General features: G+C 38.7%; 1 protein-coding gene across 7 annotated transcripts in view; it reads left to right on the top strand.

Annotated features, from left to right (window-relative positions):
- The window catches only part of CNTNAP4 (contactin associated protein family member 4), a 264,366-nt gene that overhangs the window by 205,559 nt on the left and 36,403 nt on the right, over positions 1 to 22,404 (top strand). For all 7 annotated transcript variants that reach the window (XM_060000066.1, XM_060000069.1, XM_060000072.1 and 4 more), the window contains 3 exons: positions 53 to 250; positions 4,532 to 4,688; positions 9,099 to 9,226. In XM_060000066.1, coding sequence (XP_059856049.1) covers positions 53 to 250; positions 4,532 to 4,688; positions 9,099 to 9,226 — 483 coding nt within the window. The remainder of the gene's footprint in view (positions 1 to 52; positions 251 to 4,531; positions 4,689 to 9,098; positions 9,227 to 22,404) is intronic.

Here is a 22,404-nt window from a genome sequence, read left to right on the forward strand (position 1 = left end):
TTGCAGACTAGTGATGGTCTCCTCTCTTTCTTCCCCCATTTCTGCATACAAGAAACTGCGTGGGCCATCATCCAGCACAATGGCTCCGATGTAACAAGAGTCCGCAGTACCAACCCAGAGAAGCCCTATGCTGGATTTTTCGACTACGTGGCCAGCATGGAGCAACTGCAGGCCACAGTTAACCGTGCGGAGCACTGTGAACAGGAGCTGACCTACTACTGCAAGAAGTCACGACTTGTAAATAAGGAAGGTAAGTACATCGGGGCGTTTGTCCCCCTACACACGTCGCACAGCGTGTTTTACTTAACCAGCTCCTGCGGAGTTTAAGTCGGCCAAGGTGGAGGCCTAGAGCCACCCAGTGTGTGGGCTCCCTGTGTCTTTAGCAAACGTGTCGCAGTCTGGAAGTCACAGAGATGCTGTTGTCTGAAGAAGAGAACAAGGTCAGTTCACGCTGAGCCTTGTTCAAAGCCTTGATTGTCTTTAGAGTCTCTGCCTGCCCTTAATCAGAGAACTGCACAGAGAAGGGCTTTGTTCTGACACTCGATGAATGCGCGGTGTTGATCCCTCGTAAAGGGCAAGTGACACGTATGGTTGGTTTTTACCATGGAAAAGAGTTAATAAAAATATGAATTCGTTTTCTGAAAGTGACTATTCTGTGTGACTGTTTCACGGGTTGTTGACAGTTACCCTCTGGGTATAACTGAAAATTAGAACAGTCTGCTAGAAACAGTTTTTTTTTTTTCAGCAGCTCAAAGAGGAATCAGAAAACCATGTTTAACTCTTTCTTTTACTCTACTTTTAATAACCAGTCTGCACCTAAATTATGGTTCTGGTCATGTGTTTTCTCCCTTTAGAGCATCTCATTATGTGACAATATCTTGAGTCCCACCAGCTCTGCCTTAGTGCGGGCTTTAATGACCTGATTTATGAAGTTACTGCAAGATCTTTCCTACTGGCCTCTCAGCCGGTCATCAGTCCGTATCTCCTGCCCACCCACTGTATCATCCAAAAGATGAATCTTCATGACGAGAACTCACCTGTAAGAAACACACTGCTTCCATCACAACACTTTACTGTTTAAGAAGCCCCAGTGCCTTCCTAGCTCTTCCGTCCAGTACGGACTCTTCCGTCTGGACACCTCAGCTGCGTGTTCTGGACTCACTTGCCTATGAACCTTCATGCCGCTCCCCAGCACACTGTTTTCTAGCAGCAGTAATCAGGTGTATTTTTCTTCAGTAGTCAGAGAAGATTCTAAGATATCTGCGCAATAAAGCTGCTTTGTTCCCTCTCATTTGTCGTCTTAAGAGAGGTTGGCGTTCCAGACAGAATGACAAGAACTTTAAAATGAACTGTGTTTCATATGTGAATATCACGTGTTATGTGGGTCATGCAGAAAAATTTTGAACTCCTGGTATGACCTTTGAATCTTTTGTTTCCAGTTAAGCCCCAATCCTATTTACTTGTCCACCCACTTAATCCAGTCTGATCATTTTCTCCCATATGCCTGAGTTCCACTCCCTCCTCCTCCTTTTCCTCCTCCTTCTTTTTCAGAATGTTCTCATTCAGCCTCTTAACCCCTCCTAACTCTTCTCATCTTGCTGGTATCCCCTCAAATCTTAACCCCCTGAAACCCCAATCCCATCTGAGACTGACCATCAGATAGTTGTAGTGCAAAGAGCATAGGATTTAGAGGTGGGGAGAGAGATCTGGGTTCAAGGTCCAGGTCTCTTGTTGATTAGGTACAGAACTTGGATAGAAGAGTATTTCTCAGTCTTTGTTTTCTCGTCACTGAATTGGGGCCAATCATACCAACCTCAGGGGGGCGTGGTCGTGGCTGGGTGGCATAACACATACAAAGTGCATGAAGTGAGCTCCTCTGTTCCCAGCTCTCCAGCGCATCGTGGTTAGAGTGAACCTGCCAGTTCAGTATGCAGCTGATTGTTCATTATTAGTGAATATTGATATTGGAATCTAAAAAAGACAAATAGATAAGCAAGTACAGAAGTGTATTCTAAGAAGAATGAGAACCATAATTTTAGAAGGGAAAATGAATGTGATGGAACAAAATGAACTGAGTTGCTTAACTAGAGAAGAAAGGAAAGGAAAGACAATCATCAAAATCACAAATGAGTCAAACTCTAAAAGAACCAGAACACGGAATCCCCAAGAATGTTAGTGAGCGAGCACCACACGAAGTCAAGGGGACAACAAGGAGTGTGAAGGATTCCCAGGTGTTTGGCAACCACTAGTAAAGAGAATAGTAAACTCTAGAAGGCTGTAGAACAGATGATGAGGATAACTGTTAAATACACAGATTTTCCTCAGGTCTGTGACCCTAGAATTCATGTAGAATGGATCTGAGGTGGAAAAGAGGGAACAATTTGGATTTCGAGGTCACAGTAAGAAATGTATGGGGAAGATCAGGAAGGTGGTGTCAGACAAGTTAAATTTACAGTTTCAGATCTTGAGAATATAGCAGCTTCAAGTAATAATGGTGCCATAACTGTGGATGAATAAAGGTCAACGTATATGAAAATGTTTCCGGCAACCTGTGGGTCTGCAGCTCAGCACACTGGAAGGATGCTCAATACGAATACTCAAGCCATTTGGGATTTTAACTCTGAGAATAGAAATGATCTACCATGATCTCTGATACTTTATCATTTTAATTTCAACTTTAAAATTTTTTCATGCTTTTCTTAATTCTTCCTTATACTTATGTAAATTCTTTAGGACACTTCAAAAAGTCTTGGAGGAAACTGAAGGTATTTGGTATCTTTAAAATATTAAGTGGTTTCTACTTTGTAGGGAAAATAGCAAATTTATTTATTTATTTACTTATTTATTTATAATTTATTTTTGGCTGTGTTGGGTCTTAGTTGCGGCACGCTGAATCTCTGGTGAGGCACATGGGCTCTTTCGTTGAGGCGCAGGCTCTTTTATTGCAGCACACAGGTTTCTCTCTAGTTGTGGTGTGCAGGTTTTCTCTCTCTAGTTGTGGCACGCAGGCTCCAGGGCTCCTGGGCTCTGTAGTTCTGGTGTGGGTTTCAGAGTGTGTGGGCTCTGTAGTTTGCGGCACACAGGCTCTCTAGTTGAGGCACACGAGCTCAATAGTTGTGGCACGCAGGCTTAGTTGCCCCACAGCATGTGGGATCTTAGTTCCCTGACCAGGGATCGAACCCGCGTCCCCTGCATCAGAAGGTGGATTCTTTACCACTGGACCATCAGGGAAGTGCCAGGGAGATAGCAAATTTAGATGCGAAAATATTATTCAGTATTTAGGAATAATGATTTATTTTTTAAGTCTATGAACACATAACGTTTTAAGCAGTATGTTGAAATAGATCTACTAAATGCTTCAAGCAGATTTCACCTTCAGTTGATCAGTTAATCATGCAGTTAAAGAAGATGAAGATTCTTGATATTAATTAATGCATAACACAAGCTTCCAACAACTCCTTGTTTTCCCGGCATAGTGGACAGGAATGTATAGCAACGCTGGGAGAGAGGTTGTTTGCATCAGCACAGGTCCAATTTAATAATAAGTTTTTATGAGCTTTGGCATTTGTAAGTAAGGGAGAAATTAGTAAAAGTAGGGCTAATGGCAGCAACTTAAAAGGTTTTTAAGTCAATGGAAAAATGATCAAGCACCTTTGAGGAGCTGACTGATTTGATGTCACCTTCTTCTCATGCCGTGATTCTCAAGTGACTATGAGTTTTCCTCTCTAACTTGTTTTTTCCCTAAGACAGATTGCCTGCATGCCGCATCTAAATGTTCTGTCTATTCTTTGCTCTAGTTCCTTGGCATCATGTTTAGTCTTAGCTCTGTGAAGGAGCTGGTCGCTGAACATTCATCATAGAGATAAATGCATTTGGTTAAGGGAAACTTTGTTTTTGAGTGGAGTATCTGCTTCGATTGTAAAGATATCTCAGTGTTATTTCTGTAGTCTTCAAATAAGTAGCCAAGCCAGTAAGTGGAAGAAAAAATACACACTTTCAAATATATCTTAAATCATAACAAGGGAATGCTGTAATATGCCTAATGTTTAATAAACACCTAGTTTATTTTTAGCCAATAAACATATTGAGATAAATCACTAACTTTACATAGCATTTCATAATGTTTTAATGGGCATTTCATGATCTCAAATCAATTTTGTTTCTCATATGTTAATTACTGTGGTTTATAATTTGATGCCTTCTTGTTTCGAAAAATTATTTTGAACAAAATTACATGTGTGATCTGCTCTCAATACATTTTTTTTTTACTATTGTGCCTGAATTAAATAGGAACTGCTGGTTTCTTTTCTACTCAAAGAAAAATATATCAATCATTTAAGCTTAAATAATGAAATATTTTTTAAAAAACTTTCTTAAGGAAATGCCATCAATTACAGTGTTGGGAATATCACTACATCCAATCAGTCTTTCTCCGTTTATTCTTTTTAATGACTTGGGAAGGAGGGAATTATACTGGATGGAAGGGTTGGGGTATAGAACAGATGTCACATTTCTCACCTTTGTCTTTCAGATGGAACCCCTCTGAGCTGGTGGGTTGGAAGAACCAATGAAACACAGACTTACTGGGGAGGTTCTTTACCTGATCCTCAAAAATGTACTTGTGGATTAGAGGGGAACTGCATCGATTCTCAGTATTACTGCAACTGCGATGCTGACCGGAATGAATGGTGATTTCCATATGATTTCCTTATGCAAAATCAAGTTTATTATTCTTTTAAATGAGTCACTCAAAACATATATAAGTAGGCAGATACTAAACGAGGTAGTACAGTGAAGAAATTAAAGGCACGTTTTGATGAAATGTATTACAATCTGAATTCTAAATGGTAAGATCACTATCTTGTTATTTGAATTTTTTGGTAATGGATCATGAGTCATACACCTTTTATTTCTGTAATATGATGAAACAGAGGCATCTGCTTCATGTCTGCTTTTCATTTTAATTCAATTATCATTCTCTTTAAAATTAAGTATAATAAAGAATTGTATTATTCTCAAAATATATTTACAGCCTTTAATTACTAACACATCTCTTCAATAATCTGCCCATAAAACCTTTAAATATATAAACTTAGAATTTCCCACAATTATTTAAACATGTAGCTCTTTTATTTTCTTAAAGGATACACTATGCTATGAAAAACTAATATTCCATTTATCATATTTTGAAAAAGGAAATCTATAATATTTAGGGATTTGAAAATCGAGCTTGAAATATTCCATTTATTCATTTGACATTCCATTTATTCATTTGTCAAACATCAAAGACTGTTATATCAAAAACCAGATTATTTTAGAATACCCTAAAGGAGGCCTCTATATGGAGTCATTGATTATACTCTTATTGTTATATGTTCAGTATGAAGAATATTGTCTCTCTTACTCAAGATTTTTCAAAATTTCTACTCCTTTGGGAGATACTTTTTTTTTTTTTCTCGCTGCCTTCACAGAAAATGCCCACACAGTAATAATGTATTATGAAATGTGAATAAAAAAATTTTAAACTAATCTAATCACCAATAACTCTCCAATGTCTGCATGACATTTTGTTCATCAAAAATAAGTTTTAAAAATAAGACTTTGAAATTTTTCATATTAAATTCTGCTTATGCTTAAGTAGCTTGCATAGAACTAACCTAACCCCAGATAACATTTGTAATCCCAGGAAAACTATTTATTAAAAACACCTACTTGTAGCAAGTGGAGAATAACCAAATGGAGGCAGAAACTACCAGGGTTGGGAGCCTTCAAACCTTAAAAGAAGGGAACTTAAGTGGGTGAGGTTTACGTTTATGTGCCTTTTCCTTGAGGCTACTCACCAGACCACCTACCATGGAATGGCTAGAACTCAAAGAGAATACTAGATTTTTTTTGGCGGGGGGTATCAGAGGAAAGTTCAGAGCAGCCAGAATGACTAGAAATTGATTTCTGGACATGTCAGAAAGGAGAAAACCACTTGAGGGGAGACCACTATGTCAACTCCTCTCAGACCCCTGACCCTTGAGCTGCACATGCACAGGGGAGATTTCTGGGAACCAAGCAGAGAGATGCAGCTGGGAAACGGAACAAGCCACACAGGAATTTCAGCAGCAACCACCAGAGGAGAGACAGAATTTAGAGCTTAAGTCTCATTAATTGAGATGGGCTTTGTAAAGCCCTCAGCTTTCCATAGAGATGACAGAAGGTCCACTGCCTTTACAGCAAAGACGATGTCCGAGAACTGAGTATGATTGAAAACTACAAGTGAAACTGACACAGGCCCACCCTGATGAGGTAAAACCTCCATTATTGTGATAAGGTTGTGATTTAACTGCTTGTGAAAACAAAAGAAGTCTTCAGAGAATGACAACAGAATCCAGAATCTCTACAATGTATCACCCATAATATCCAGAATATTATAACAATTATTGCTTATTCCAAAAGAGAGTAGACTTTGATCCAAAGTCAAGAAAATAAAAGTACCATTAGGAACAGGCCCTGGGACACAGGTGTTTGACTAGCAGGCAAAAACTTTAAAGCAACTGTTAAAAACGTATGAAGAATTGAAGGTAAAAATAATCACAAGTGAACAAAGGGTATTCTAAGCAGATAAATGAGAACTTTATTAAAGAAGCAAATGTAGGGACTTCCCTGGTGGCGCAGTGGTTAAGAACCTGCCTGCCAACGCAGGGGACATGGGTTCGATCCCTGGTCTGGGAAGATCCCTCATGCCGCAGAGCTCCTGAGCCCGCACGCCACAACTACTGAAGCCCGCGCGCTCTAAGGCCTGTGTGCCACACGTACTGAGCCCGTGTGCTGCAACCACTGAAGCCCATGTACCTAGAGCCCATGCTCCGCAACAAGAGAAGTCACCACAGTGAGAAGCCCGCGCACTGTAATGAAGAGTAGCCCCTGCTCGCTGCCACTAGAGAAAGCCCGCGCACAGCAACAAAGACCCAACGCTGCCAAAAAAAGAAAAGAAAAGAAAAGAAAAAACGAAGCAAATGTAGATTTTAGAACAGAAAAGTACAACATCATCAGAAGTAAAATATTCACTGGATAGACTTCAGCTCTTATGGGAAATAGCAAAAGGAATCTTAGTAAACCTGAAGATACGTAAGTAGAAATCATTCAGTCTGAAGAACACAGGAAAAAAAAAAGATTGAAAGAAACATTGACAGACCCTTTGTGGCTTGTGGGAAAATATCAATGATTTAACAGGCAAGAAATTGGAGTCCCAGAAGGGCAGGAAATAAAATGAGGCTATATATATATATATATATATATATATATATATATATATATATATATATATATATATTTGATGAAACTATGGCTGAAAATTTCTCAGATTTGCTTAATAAATATCTCTGGAAGCAAGCCCCCAAGATGACCCCCGATTTTCCACACTGCCTGTTGTTCACACCATTGTGTAATTTCCTTCTCTTGTATGTTGCATGGACCTTGTGACTTGCTTTTAAGAACAGAATATGGTAAAGGTGATGAGATGTCACTTCAGAGGTTGGGTTACAGAAGACTGTGACTTCTGACTTGCTCAAAATTCTCTGCATCTTCTAGCCTTCTTGTCTCGACATAGCAATCTGCCATGTCGTGAGCTCTCGTGGACAAAGAATTGAGGGTAGCCTTCAACCAACAGCCAGTGAATAACTGAGGCTGTCAGTCCAACAGCCAGCAAGGAGTAGAGTACTGCCAGCAGCCACAGGGTGAGCTTGGAAACAGAGCCTTCCCCACTCAAGTACTGAGCTGATTGCAGTCCTTGCCAGCACTTTGAGTATAGTCTTTCTTTGGGAGAGACCCTGAGACAGAGGATCATAAATCAGAAGAATCATAGACCGTAAAACGTCGTGTTTTAAGTCACTGCGTTTTGGGATAATTTGTTTTGCCATAGTAGATAACTAGTGCAACTTCAGTGTATGGATTCCAGAAACTCAGAAGATCTCAAGCAGAATAAAAACCAGAGAAAAATACACCTGGGTTTGTTGTTCACATTGCCAAAAACCAGTGATAAAGATGAATGTTTTCAAAGTAGCCAGTTTGGATGAATCTGGTAGAAGACGTTCCATACAGGGGAATAAGGATACAAATGAAGGCTGACCTCTCATCAGAAGCACAGGTCAGGAGACAATGGAATGATACCTTTAGTGTGCTGGAAGAGGAAGCACTGTCAACCCAGAATTCTCTACAGGACGAAAATACATTTCACAAATGAAAGTAAAATAAATTCCTGTTCAGATTAAACAAATGCTGAGAGAATCTGTTGTCAACACAACTGTACCATAAGAAATACTGATGGAAATTCTTCAGGTTAAACAGAACTAACACCGGATTAAAACACAGATCTTCAGGAAGGATTGAGGGGCACTGGAAATCATGGATATGTCAGTAAATGTAAAAGCCAGTGTTTAAATTTTTCTCTTGATTAGGTAAATTAAATTATAAAGTTTATAACATCTGGGTTTAAAATATTACAACCGTAGCACAAAGAACAGGTGTTTATGTAGGGAAGGATGTTAAAAATTATCCAATGGTAGGCTTCTGACATTTTATATTAAGTAATACAACATAAAATATAAGTAGACTGTGATGGATAAAGGATGCGTCTTATAATCTATAAAGAAAATATTAAAATACAATAAACAGTCATATAGCTAAAGGGTGAGTAAAAAAGTAAAATCGAATGCAAAACAATATGAAGTAAGCCAAGAGGAGGCATGAAAGGGGAGCAAAAATACAAGATATCCTGTGGGAAAAAAATAAGAAACAAATACCAAAACGGTAGATCTGGAAACACACTACCAATTATTACACTAAATGGCAGTGGATTAACCATCTCATTTAAAAGGTAGAAAATGGCCAACAGAGTTTAAAAATCACCAACTATATTCCGTCTGCAAGGGACACTAAAATGTTGCCTTATTTTTCCATTCTCAGATGAGTAATTTGATCCTGACTCTTCTGTGTGTGCAAATTTAGCTCAGAACATCTTGGCTTTGAAATGCAATAAGGACTATTGTTTACTTTATAATTATGTTCATCAGAATAATTTTAAGAATCTTGCTGTTGTTACTGTTTTCTAGGACCAATGACACTGGATTCCTTTCTTATAAAGAACATCTGCCAGTAACTAAGATTGTGATCACAGACACCGGTCGACCACATTCAGCAGCAGCCTATAAACTAGGGCCTCTGCTCTGCCGGGGAGACAGTAAGTGGTGGCGACGTGCCATAAACATGTCTGAGGAAAGTGATGTCACTTAAGAACCATGTTTCTATCTTATAATAATTAATCAGACTTCTCTTGTGAAAAGTCATAAGCAGTGTCTGAAATGATTCCTATAGTCAATCAACAAAGCGCCCCTTATAGAATGCAAAGCCCGGGAATAAGTGCTGTTACAGCAAACCTTGTTACGAGTCCAAGAGAAAGAAAGCACAAAGCATTTCTATTTGATTGGTTCATAAACTCACTCCATCATTCCTAAATGTCTGCATGCCATTGTCTATAAAGGAAGGCCTCAGTGCTACATAAAATTATCAAGTATGTATGGTGAGTTTTATACTGTTGGGCCTGGGGTGAAATTAGAACATCAGTAGAATCAAATGTTAGTTTAATCAAACACATTTCAACTTTTAATCTCATTTTTTTTTCCAGTTTGTGTGTGTGTGTTTTTAGTCTAAATCAGTGGTACCTGCTGTTTTGTATATTCAATGTATTAACACTCTAAACTGGACTTTTTTAGTTAAAATATAGTTTCATAGAAAATACATATTTTCAGCAGGGAATGAAATTAGCACACATATCCATTTATAACCTCTCTGACGTCAGCTAGGTTAGAGACTGATGTGTCAATTATTTTTGCTTTTAGTTATTTCCAGAACTTAAAATGCAAATAGAAGAAATATTTATTTACCTTAAAAGTATATCCTAGGGCTTCCCTGGTGGTGCAGTGGTTGAGAGTCCGCCTGCCGATGCAGGGGACACGGGTTCGTGCCCTGGTCCGGGAAGATCCCACATGCCGTGGAGCGGCTGGGCCCGTGAGCCATGGCCGCTGAGCCTGCGCGTCCAGAGCCTGTGCTCCACAACGGGAGAGGCCACAACAGTGAGAGGCCCGCGTACCGCAAAAAAAAAAAAAAAAAAAAAAAAAAAAGCGGTCTGCCATTATACCTACCATCCCTAATCTTTATCACCTCTACTTCCTGTTCTGCCAGTAGGCCTTAAACAGCCACTTAAAGATGACATAGGGTATTTCGTGCAGAGAAAAGTTATGTGCAAAGAGATGAGATTGTAAACGCAGGATGCATCCTGAGGAATGCGATGATTTTGCGTGACTATAGAGAAATTGTTCTGTACATCACATGCACTCTTCACTGCTGGCTCTGATCTTAACCCTTCAGGGGCTCAGGCCGGCTTCCTCCATTTGCCACCATCCCTGGGGAATTGTTCTGCTTTGACTGAGGTCACTCCCAACTCTGTCCCTTAGGGGTTCTTTCTTTCAGACTTCCTGTCATGAACTTAAGCACACAGCATCTTTTCCCTTAGGGCAATGACTCTCCATCCAAGGTGATTTTGCTCCCTCAGGGGACATTTGGCAATATCTGGAGACAGTTTCGGCTGTCACAACTGTGAGGGGTTTTATGCTACTGGCGTCTAAAGGGAGAGGCCAGAAATGCTGTAAATATCCTACAGTGCACAAGACAGCCCTCCACCACAAAGAATTATCTTGTCCAAAAGACCCATAGTCTTAAGGTTGAGAAACTAGAGCGTTAAACTTTTGTGACCACAGGGATGCAGAAGGAGGCTGGCAATATCAGGAATAAGGATTTACAAATACTGTAAGGATTTAGAGACCTGCTGATTAACATCTGACTTATTAATGAAACAATCACTGAGAGCTTTCCTTGGCCTTCTTGTCCCCCATATCTACTTTAGCGTTGAGGCTTATCGCCACATAAGGTCATAGAGCATTTTCTGCATAAAGGGCCCTTTTTAAAAACTTTCTCAGTTTGAAGAATGATGGTGGCAGAGTAATGAATGCCCCCATTTTCTCTGTATGGGCAGACTGCATCTCTGAGGGTGCAATGCCCTAGACACAGTTTTTTTCCTTTCCAAGTGAGATACACTGGGCAGATGTAGGGCTTCTAGATATGGGATCATGCACAGTGGGCCTTATAAGCAGAGGAAAGATATGTGGATGTTATCCTGAAGGCATTAGGACTGGAACACTAGTTAGGCCTGGGATAATTTAAGACTTAGCTTAATTCTTATGATCCAACTGAAAGCATGGAAATCAGTTACAAACCAAAGACAGGAAGGTGACCTTTGAAGTAAGACAAGGAAAATGATGAAGGCTTGAACTAGGCAATAGTTGTCATGGGGCTTAAATAAGGGGCTCAGTTAGGGAGGTAAGTTCAGTATGCTTTGGACGGGAGTGAGGGTGAAAAGCTGTGAGGACAATCTCCAGCCTCCTGACCTGAGTAAAGCAGGTAGCACCGTTTGTTGAGACAATAAGAATGCTAGTACCCTTCATTGAGACACAGAATTTTTAGATTTTCTTTGAACAGAAAAATGGAAAGATGAAAATAAAAAAATAATATTTTGGATTTATCACACAAACCAGAGATGTTGAAAATTTCATATCTAGCCATGTTTTTCTAGGAAAGAAGACAGGAGCCTTGAGAAAGCAGGACAAATAAACAAAAATGAGTGAGACCTACAGGTACCAGATATGAACTTGCTCCTAACTCCAAGTCTTTCTTTTCATTGTTTTAAATGTAGATGGGTATAAAATTTTGTGTTACTACTGCTATTATTGCTTAATGTCAGAAGTCATAGATAGTATCGTTAGGTGTTTTACCAAAAGCACAAAAGATGTGAATGATAAAGTCCCCTTTAAAGTTGTGCTGCAGATATAAAACTTAGTAACTATTGTTGACCTTAAAGAATTTCTTTATTTATGAATATGGAAATACATTTTTTGAAAAATATGTGAAAAGTAAGCGGCAGAATTCAACATCCTACTTATGATAAAAACTAAGCAAACTACGAACTTAAAAAAACTTTCTCAGTGTTTCAAAAGGCATCTGTGAAAATCTGAAAATATGACTATCCTGAATAGTCACAGACTTAATGCTTCCTTTCTAAAATCAGGATCAAGACAAGGATCTGTTCTCACCTCTCCCATTCAATATCATGCTGTTGGTCCTAGCACATGTAGTATGTCAAGAAAAGGAATTCGAGTCATGCAGATCAGAAAGGAAGAAATAAAATGTCTCTCTTTGCTAAAGACATGGTTTTCTAGGTAGAAAATTCTTAAGAATTTGTAAAAAAATAAGTGAGTTTAGCAAGATTACAGGATGCAAGGTCAATATGCAAAAAATAAATTATATCTCTATATGCTAATAATGAAAACCTTTAAATTGAAATTTTAAAAGTACCTTTTAGAGCAGCACCAAAAAAAAATGAAATAATTTGGTATAAACATAACAAAAATACATAACATTTATGAGAAATAATTAAAGAACTAAATAAAAATGTAATACTCATAGATTGAAAGATTTGATTTTGTTAAGATGTCAATTTTCCCCAAATTGATGTACAGATTGAATACAATCTCAATCAAAATCCAGCAGGCATTTTTTTTTTTTTCCGCAGAAATTGGCAAGCTTATTCTAAAATGTATAGGGGGAAGCAAAGAAACTAGATTGGCTAAAACATTTTGAATAATAAAAACAAAATTGGAGACAGCTATCTGATTTTAAGGCTTGTTGCAAAACTACACAATTCAAATCAGTATACATTGATATCGAGATAGACAAATCAATTAATGGAGTAGAATAGGCATATGTATACACGCACACATACATATGCACATAAGGCAACTCAAGGGAGAAAGAATAGTCCTCTTCAAGAAATAGTGCTGGAACAATTAGAATCCATTTGCAAAAACAAAAACAATAAAAGAATGTCATCCCATACTTCAAACTGCATATAAAAATTAACTCAATCACAAACTTAAATGTATACCCACAAACTATAAAACTTCTCTAAGGAAATATAGAAGAAAATCATAGTGACCTTGGGTTAGGCACAGATTTCTTAGACGCAACATCGATAACATGATCCATAAATTGTTTTAATGATAAGTTGGGTTTCACCAAAATTCAAAACTGCTTTTAAAATGACATTGAGATTGGTATTGACATATACACACTACTATATATAAAATAGATAACTAATAAGAACCTACTGTGTAGCACAAGGAACTCTACTCAATATTCTGTAATGACCTACATGGGAAACGAATCTAAAAAAGAGTGGATATATGTATATGTATAACTGATTCACTTTGCGACACAGCAGAAACTAACACAACATTGTAAATCAACTATACTCCAATATAACTTAATTTTTTAAAAATGGAAAGAAGAACCACACATGGGGAGAAAATATTTGCAAAGCGCATATCTGATAAAGGCTAGTATCCAGGATATATGAAGAACTTTCTAACAGTGCAATTAAAGAAAAATTCAGATTAACAAATGGGCAAAAGATTTGCACATACATTTTGTCAGATAAAATATACAGATTCCAAATAAACACATAAAAAGGTTTTCAGCATCATTAGTCATTAGGGAAATGTACAATAATACCACAAGGAGATACCAATATATAACTATTAGAATGGCTGAAATTGTAAAAGAATAATAAAACAAAGAAACTGACTGGTAAAGATTTTAGTCACATGGGTATTCTCCAGGATACTCCTAGGATCTTACTGAGTATGTTTCTGACTTTTACTAACTTTAGAGACAAAGGGTCAATGGAAAGAATCAGGAAAACATCTGGGTTTACAGTTAATAGAAAGATTATAACTAGGAGGGCTCGTACATATGTTTTCCTTTCTGCTCACTCTCCTGGGAGCAGTGGGACCGTCTTCATTTTTGAGGTGCCATCAGAAGTCTTCTAGACCAGGGGTCCCCAACTCCCAGGACGCGGACTGATACTGGTCCGCGGCCTGTTAGGAACCGGGCTGCACAGCAGGAGGTGAGCGGCAGGCGCGCTATTGAAGCTTCATCTGCTGCTCCCCATCGCTCCCCATTGCTTGCATTGCCGCCTGAACCGTCCCTCCCCACCACCGCCCATCTGTGGAAGAATTGTCTTCCACGAAACCGGTCCCTGGTGCCAAAAAGGTTGGGGAGCGCTGCTCTAGACCAATAATTCTTCAACTTCAGGATGCATTAAAAATTATTGGAGAGCATGTCAATTGTAGTTGCGTTACCTTCAGGACTCTCCCCTCACACTAAGGAGAAAGCGTAGTAGTATTGACCCCCGGGATTAAATGTTTTTTGACATCAATCAAGAGGATACCTACACGGAACTTCCCCTGTTTCTGCAGGTCCTGCAGCACAGAGAAAATTCATCGACCACTGATGGCATCTGGCTCCATTTCCTCTTCACTTGCTTTCTTTCCTTCATCTGCAACATACCTCCAATCCTTTTACTGAAACCATCCACACTCACATTCACACCCTTCCTACATGAAGCCTTCCACAGGTCTCTAGAGGACTTTACCTACACTTTCAAAGAATGTTCAGTAAATTACGAAGATATACTTCTCATACTGGCTTTTAATTATTTCTGAGCCTCTCAAGAGCAGGTCCATTGCTCATTTATTATTGTATTCCTGACACCTAGTACATTACCTGTTACATGAAAGATAATCAATAAATAGCAGCTTATGAAAGAATGAGAATGATCTATCATACACAGCTCGAGAAACCTATAGCTTGGAGTTACTCGTGAGAGAACAGGAATAAGTTTTTTATTGTATAAGCAATTAAATGATATGCAAATATATACTTTTAATTAAAGGAGTTTATATTTTGAAAGACTTATTCTGAATTTTAAAAATCACAAAGTACAAAGGACGTTTAGTACCATCCTGAGCCATTTCTCATTCATGTACGTGGGCTTGAGGCAGTGAAAGTGCTTTCAAATAAGCACATGATTTTACTTAATACTTTTGATTTTTCACTCTTTTAATAAGAGTGTTTTTATAAAACTGAAATACTACTTCTTGAAGAAAGAAAAATATCTTATGACTTATTTTGCTTTTTTTTTTGCGGTACGCAGGCCTCTCACTGTTGTGGCCTCTCCCGTTGCGGAGCACAGGCTCCGGACGCGCAGGCTCAGCGGCCATGGCTCACGGGCCCAGCCGCTCTGCGGCATGTGGGATCCTCCCGGACCGGGGCACGAACCCGTGGCACGAACCCGTGTCCCCTGCATCGGCGGGCGGACTCTCAACCACTGCGCCACCAGGGAAGCCCCCTGTTTTGCTTTTTGTTTTGTGTTCTTTTGAAAAGATTTATATCACTAGCTAGTAACTGATATTCAAGAAACTTCCCAAATGTGGGGCAACAAACATTCTTTCTAACACTTTCAAAAGATTTCCATTTTTTTTTGAGACTGGGAATCCTGATAATTCTCAGAACTACAGTAATATTTTTTTGTGACAAGATTCTACATGTATATACCTGTATTCATTGTTTTAAATATTAAATATTAATGACAATTGATATGAAGTCATTCTAACATTTTAAGATATACAGAAATGTCAAAGGAAAGACTACAGTAATCACCAAGAGTCACACAACTCAGAAATAATGTTTAATACCAGTGAGCATTATTCCATACATTTCTAAATACCGCTAGTGCAGGGTTTCCCAACCTCGGCACTCTTGACACTTGGGCCGAGTAATTCCTTGTGATGGTGGGGTGCCGTCCTGTGCATTGTAGGGCATTTAGCAGTATCCCTGGCGCCTACCTGCTAGGCGCCAGTAGTACCCTCCCCAGTTGTGACAACCAAATATGTCTCCAGAAATTGCCAGATGTTCCCTGGGGTGCAAAATAGCCCCAGGTTGAGAAGCACTGTTCTAGACAGAAGAATAGAAGAAGAGATTTAGAAATAAATTTGCAAAACTATATTAACTAAAGTTGACAGAGAAAGAAGAAACAAATTGAAGCTGTAAGGATTGCTTTATATTATTTATATATTGAATAAATATATATTCAACTTGTATGATCTTGCTAAACTTAAAAAAATTATAAAAATTTTAAAGGTTATAGAGTCACTTGGTTTTATATTCAAGTTGTTTTAAATTTTAGATAGCATTGATCTATTCTGAAAAATGGGAAAATTAGCACTCCTCTGTTCCTTCCTCGTCTTTTTCTCCCCCCACGTCCCAATTTTTGTTAGTTATGCTATTATTTGTATGGCTGTTTATTTATTTATTTATTTTTTACGGTATGCGGGCCTCTCACTGTTGTGGCCTCTCCTGTTGCGGAGCACAGGCTCCGGACGCGCAGGCTCAGCGGCCATGGCTCACGGGCCCAGCCGCTCCGCGGCATGTGGGATCTTCCCGGACCGGGACACGAACCCGTGTCCCCTGCATCGGCAGGCGGACTCTCAACCACTGTGCCACCGGGGAAGCCCTCTAGGTATCTTTTGATAGACTATATTTCATTATGAAGGAATGCTTTATTTTTATTTTTCCCCAAAAGAGTTTGTATGTGCTTTATTCTCAGAATTCTTTCAAATTTGACAAGGTCTATCTGTTACCTTAATGCTTAAAAAAAAGTTAGGCTGGCAACATTTTCTTTCAGAAATTTGTGGACAGTCCTCTTGTATCTTCTAGTTTTTAATGTTGCTGTGGGAAATTCTGAGGCCAAACTGACTTTTCCAGCTTGAGGTGATTTGCTTTTTCTGACAGAATAACTTAAGGAATAGTTATCCTTATAGGTCAGTACTTAACAAGGATGCATCTCAGTCTTGTGTGCTGGTATTAATTTTTCCTGAAATAGGCTGTGATGTGGTAAAATGTGTACCTGCGTTTTATAATCGGTTTAAAGAGTTGTAAGCGTGATCTAAATTTCTGCTCTCAATTTGTTTTTCTGGACAAGGTTGTATTTTTAACTCTTTGGCATTTGAATTTTTGAGCCAATTTTATGAAATGTATTTCTTCTCAGTTAATTCATTGTGTTGAAATTTTATGTCTCACCAAGGCACCCTCAAAACCTACGTGGTTAGAAGATTGTTCTAAGTTTCTTTTTCTTAGACTCTTGTCATTGAAATTGGTTTCTTCATTTTGCCTGCATCGACTTGTTCAGCTGTCTGAGAAATCACAGCTGCCCAGAATGCATTAAATAATCAAAGGTGCATGTAGGCAATAAATAACTTTGCAGAAGTTGTATTCTTAGACTGGAAAAAGCTATTGACTAGTGATTTGGTTAATTTCTCTTCCATTGACAGAATTCTGTTCCATTTGGCAGACTACATATAAACCATTAAAAAGAATGAGGATCAATTCCATTTTAACAGATAATCATATAATTTTGCAAGCTCCACTATATCTGATAATCCTTCACCATTAATAAATTCTTTTTATGTTCTTGTGTTTCATTTTGTTTTCTTTCCTTGGGTTTCCTTTATTTAATTTTCTTAAAGTTTCTCCACCCTTTTAACGCCCTCATCTTCTTGCTTTTCTTCTTTCTTCTTTCTCCTCAGTCTCCTCTCTTTACCTTCCTCTTTCTACTTGTTTACCAAAGAATTTGAGTATATTTATGAGATACATATGATACAACCAAACTGGGCGTGATTACTCTAAGCTTTCTGATTGCTATTATGACAAAGAGAATCTTATAATTTCATTCAACAAATATTTATTGAGCCCATACACTGCACCATGTCTTCCCCACATTGAGACTGACAGGGAGAGAGAGAAACAGCAGTGAACGAAATAGGCAAAAATAAATAGAGAAGAAGATCTTCATTCTTGGAGCTCAAGTTCTCCTGAGGTGGGGGAGATGGACAGCAAATAAGTAATCTGGTGTGACGGACACTCGTAAGTATTGTGAAGGCAGTGCAGCTGAGAGAGGACTGGGGTGGGATTGAGCATTTAAAATATGATAGTTATTAGGTGCTCACTATGAAGGTGGCATTTGAATACAAATCTGAGGGAAATAAGAGAGCAAGGCATGTGAGTATCTGTGAAAGTACTTTACACAGTGGGGAAAGCCAGAGTATCCACGCAGAGATGGGACTGTTGCTGATATGGTCATGGAACAGCAAAATGGCCCGTATGTTCGGAGCAGAGTGTGCAAAGAGGAGAAGGGTATAAGTCAGAGAGGAAACTGGTGGTCAGATCACTGAAGGTTTTGAAAGGTCTTTATTTTTCAACCTGAATGAGAATGGAAAACAGGAGAGAATTTTGGGAGGAGGAGCAGTGTGGTCTAACTTATGCTTTAGTGAGACTGAACAGGGTAGAGCTGATGAGCATATCACCAACAGCTGAGGGATAGTGATGGCTTGGACCATGGGCACGGTGATGATAGTGGTAACATGTGTATTGTTCGAAAGGAGAAGCAATCACATTTGCTGTTGGATTGATGTAGGTTGCAAAAGGAGTAGTCAAGAATGATACCAAGGTGTTTGGTCTCACAGTCAGTTAGAGGCATGGAATTGGCACTAACTGAGATGGAGAAGATTGCTGCTGGGGTCAAGGAGTTGCAGAGGAGTGTTAAGAATTCTGTTTTTGAACATATTAACGCTGAGATGCTCTTAGACATTCACATAGAGATGTGGAGTTGTTAGTTTGAGAGTTCCAGGCTTCAGTTGTATATTTATAAGTCAGCAGCATATTTAAAAGCCATGAAACGGCCCGCAGGAGTTATTGTGGGTGGAGCAGTATAATGACAGGGCCTTGAGACGTTCCCACACTGATAGGTTGGGGAGTTGAGGAAGAAGAAAGAAAGGAAACTGAGAACAATACCACTAATGAGAAAGGCAAATGAGTGCTGGTATCCTGTACTCCAAATGAAGAGCATATTTCAAAGAGAGGAAAATAATCAATCATTAATTGTTGCTGATAGGTTTAAGTAAGATGTGGGCTGAGAATTGACAAAGGACTAGTATCTAGATATACTAGAGATACTAGACCCCTCAAAAGTCAAAAATGAAAAAAGAAGCAGCAGTCCAATTAAAGTATGGATGTTATGAAATGAATTGTTCCCCACCCCCAAAATTCATATGTTGAAGCCCTAACCCCCAATGGGACTGTATGAGGCAGTGGGGTCTTTAAGGAGATAATTTAAGTTAAATGATGTCATAAGCATGGGTCCCTAATCTGATTGGATTCATGTCTTTATAAGAAGACAAAGAGACATCAGAGAGCCCTCTCTCTCTCCACCTGTGCGCAGAGGAAAGGCCATGTGAGGACATGGTGAGAATGCAACCATCTGCAAGCCAGGAACGCAATGGGTAAATGACATGAAGAGAGATTTCAACAAGTAGGGAATACAGGTGGCAATTAAACACCTGAAAAAATACTCAAAGTCATTAACCACTGGGCAGACGCATATTAAAACCACAATGAGATATCACTACACACCTTTCAGAATGGCTAAAATTAAAAAAGAAAATAGTGACAACACAAAATTCTGGTAGGTATGTGGAGAAACTGATCACTCATACATGCTGGTGGCAATGTAAAATGATATGGCCCCTCTGGGAACTCTTGACAGTTTCATAGAAAACAAGCATGCAACTCTCATACGACTCAGTGATTGTACTCCTTGGCATTTATCCCAGAGAACTGAAAACTTACATTTGTACAAAAACCTGTACGTGGATGTACATAGCAGCTTTATTTCTAATGGCTGAAAGCTGGAAACAACCCAGATGTCTTTCAGCAGGTGAATGGTTAAATAAATTGTGGAACATCCATGCCATGGCATACTACTCAGCAGATAAAAGGAATGAACTATTGACATAACAGCAAGCTGTGTGAATCTTCAGAGAGTCATTATAAGTGAAATAATTGTCAGTCTCAAAGGCTACATACTGTATGCCTTTATTTGTAGAGCATTTTTCAAATGACAATGGAGAACTGATTAGTGGTTGCTGGGGTTAAGGAGGGGTTGAGGGCAGGATGGAAGAGGGTATGGCTTTAAGAGGGAAGCCTAAGGAATACTTGCAGTGATGGAAATGTTCTGCACCTTAACTGTATCAATGCCAGTACCCTGGTTGTGATATTGTACCACAATTTTGCAAGATGTTATCATTGTTGGAAACTGGGTAAAGGGTACACAGAATCTTTATTATTTCATACAACTGCATGAAAATCTACAGTTATCTCAAAATAAAAGTTTTCATTAAAGAAACCCATATTTCCAGCTTTTTAAAATGATTAAGTGCTCAGAAAGATTCATTTGACTAGTAAACTATCCCTTGCCTTTGCATTTCTGTATTTCATTTTATTTTATTCACTTTTAAGAAAGGTAGTGTTGGGGGCTTCCCTGATGGCGCAGTGGTTAAGAACCCGCCTGCCAATGCAGGGGACACGGGTTTGAGCCCTGGTCCGGGAAGATCCCACTATGCCGCGGAGCAACTAAGCCCGTGCGCCACAACTACTGAGCCTGCGCTCTAGAGCCCATGAGCCACAACTGCTCAGCCCACGTGCCACAACTACTGAAGCCTGCGTGCCTAGAGCCCGTGCTCTGCAACAAGAGAAGCCACCGCAACGAGAAGCCTGCACACCACAGTGAAGAGTAGCCCCCGCTTGCCGCAACTAGAGAAAGCCCACTCGCAGCAACGAAGACCCAAAGCCGCCAAAAATAAATAAATAAAATTTTTAAAAAATAAAAAAAAAGAAAGGTAGTGTTACCAAACTCATCAGGTTGTATGCACTAAATATGTACAGCTTTTTACATGTCAATCATACTTCATATAAGTGGTTTTGAAAAAGAAGGAAAGGTAGTTTTAGCATGTCATATGTATTTTGATTTTAAAAGTAAAACAATGTCTTAAAAACAACAGATTTGGGGCTTCCCTGGTGGCGCAGTGGTTGAGAATCTGCCTGCTAATGCAGGGAACACGGGTTCGTGCCCTGGTCTGGGAGGATCCCACATGCCGCGGAGCAACTGGGCCCGTGAGCCACAACTACTGAGCCTGCGCGCGTCTGGAGCCTGTGCTCCGCTACGAGAGAGGCTGCGTTAGTGAGAGGCCCGCGCACCATGATGAAGAGTGGCCCCCGCTTGCCACAACTAGAGAAAGCCCTCGCACAGAAATGAAGACCCAACACAGCCAAAATTAATTAATTAATTAATAAACTCCTACCCCCAACATCTTCTTCAAAAAAAAAAAAAAAACAATAAAAACCAGATTTTTCAAATACTGTCCTTTTTTTAAACATCTTTATTGAGATATAATTCACATCCCATGCAATTCACTGATGTAAAGTGAACTATTCAGTGACTTTTAGTATATTCATAGCATTGTGTAACCATTACTGTAATCAATTTAGAACATTTTCATTACCCTAAAAAGAACTCTTCACCTCTTAGCCCCTGTCATCTTTCAATCCTTCCATCTTCCCAGCCAACTAATCTACTTTCTGTCTCTATAAATCTGTTCCTTTTAAAAGGAGAATCATTATCATTAATAAATGATATAAATAAAAGTTTAGCAAAACAGGTATTTTAAAAATTACTTGTAATCTTAATATTCTACTAAGTTAATTTTCCTTTACGGGCTCTTTTTACTTTATGTATGGAATTAAATACTTAGTACATCTTCCTTTTCTATGTAAAAAACCATATGGATCCCATTATTCATTACAATTTCTTTTGAATTCTGGAAAGTTAATAAGTAAGTGGTATCCCTGAAAGAATCTTTCCAAATCTCTAGTACCTTATATTGAATGTAATTGAGAATATACTAATTATTACTTTTATTAATTATTAGTAATAATTACTTAGAATAATGCATCATGGTTTTTTAACATACATATATATATATATATATATATATATATATATATATATATATATATATATATATATATATATATATAGCTATTTTCTTCAGATTCTTTTCCCATATAGGTTATTACAGAATACTGAGTAGAGTTTCCTGTGTTATACAGTAGGTCCTTATTGATTATCTGTTTTATATATAGTAGTGTGTATATGTTAATCCTAAACTCCTAATTTATCCTCCCCCACCCCACATTTCTCCTTTGGTAACTATAAATTTGTTTTCTGTTTCTGTGCGTCTGTTTCTATTTTGTAAATAAGTTCATTTGTATCATTTTTTAGATTCCACATATAAGTGATATCATATGCTATTTGTCTTGCTCTGTCTGACTTACTTCACTTCATATGATAATCTCAAGGTCCATCCATGTTGCTGCAAATGGCATTTTGTTGGGAAGATAAAGAGCATTCATATAGTAAGTGATTGCATTCTGGTCTGCTCCAGGCGTAGCTGAGGGATTTTTAATCCACCCCAGCCATGAAATCCTCTCTTCAGAAGACCTGCCGCTTCTGGC

This window comes from Delphinus delphis, chromosome 20 (genome assembly GCF_949987515.2).
Source record: "Delphinus delphis chromosome 20, mDelDel1.2, whole genome shotgun sequence".
Taxonomy (NCBI): domain Eukaryota; kingdom Metazoa; phylum Chordata; class Mammalia; order Artiodactyla; family Delphinidae; genus Delphinus; species Delphinus delphis.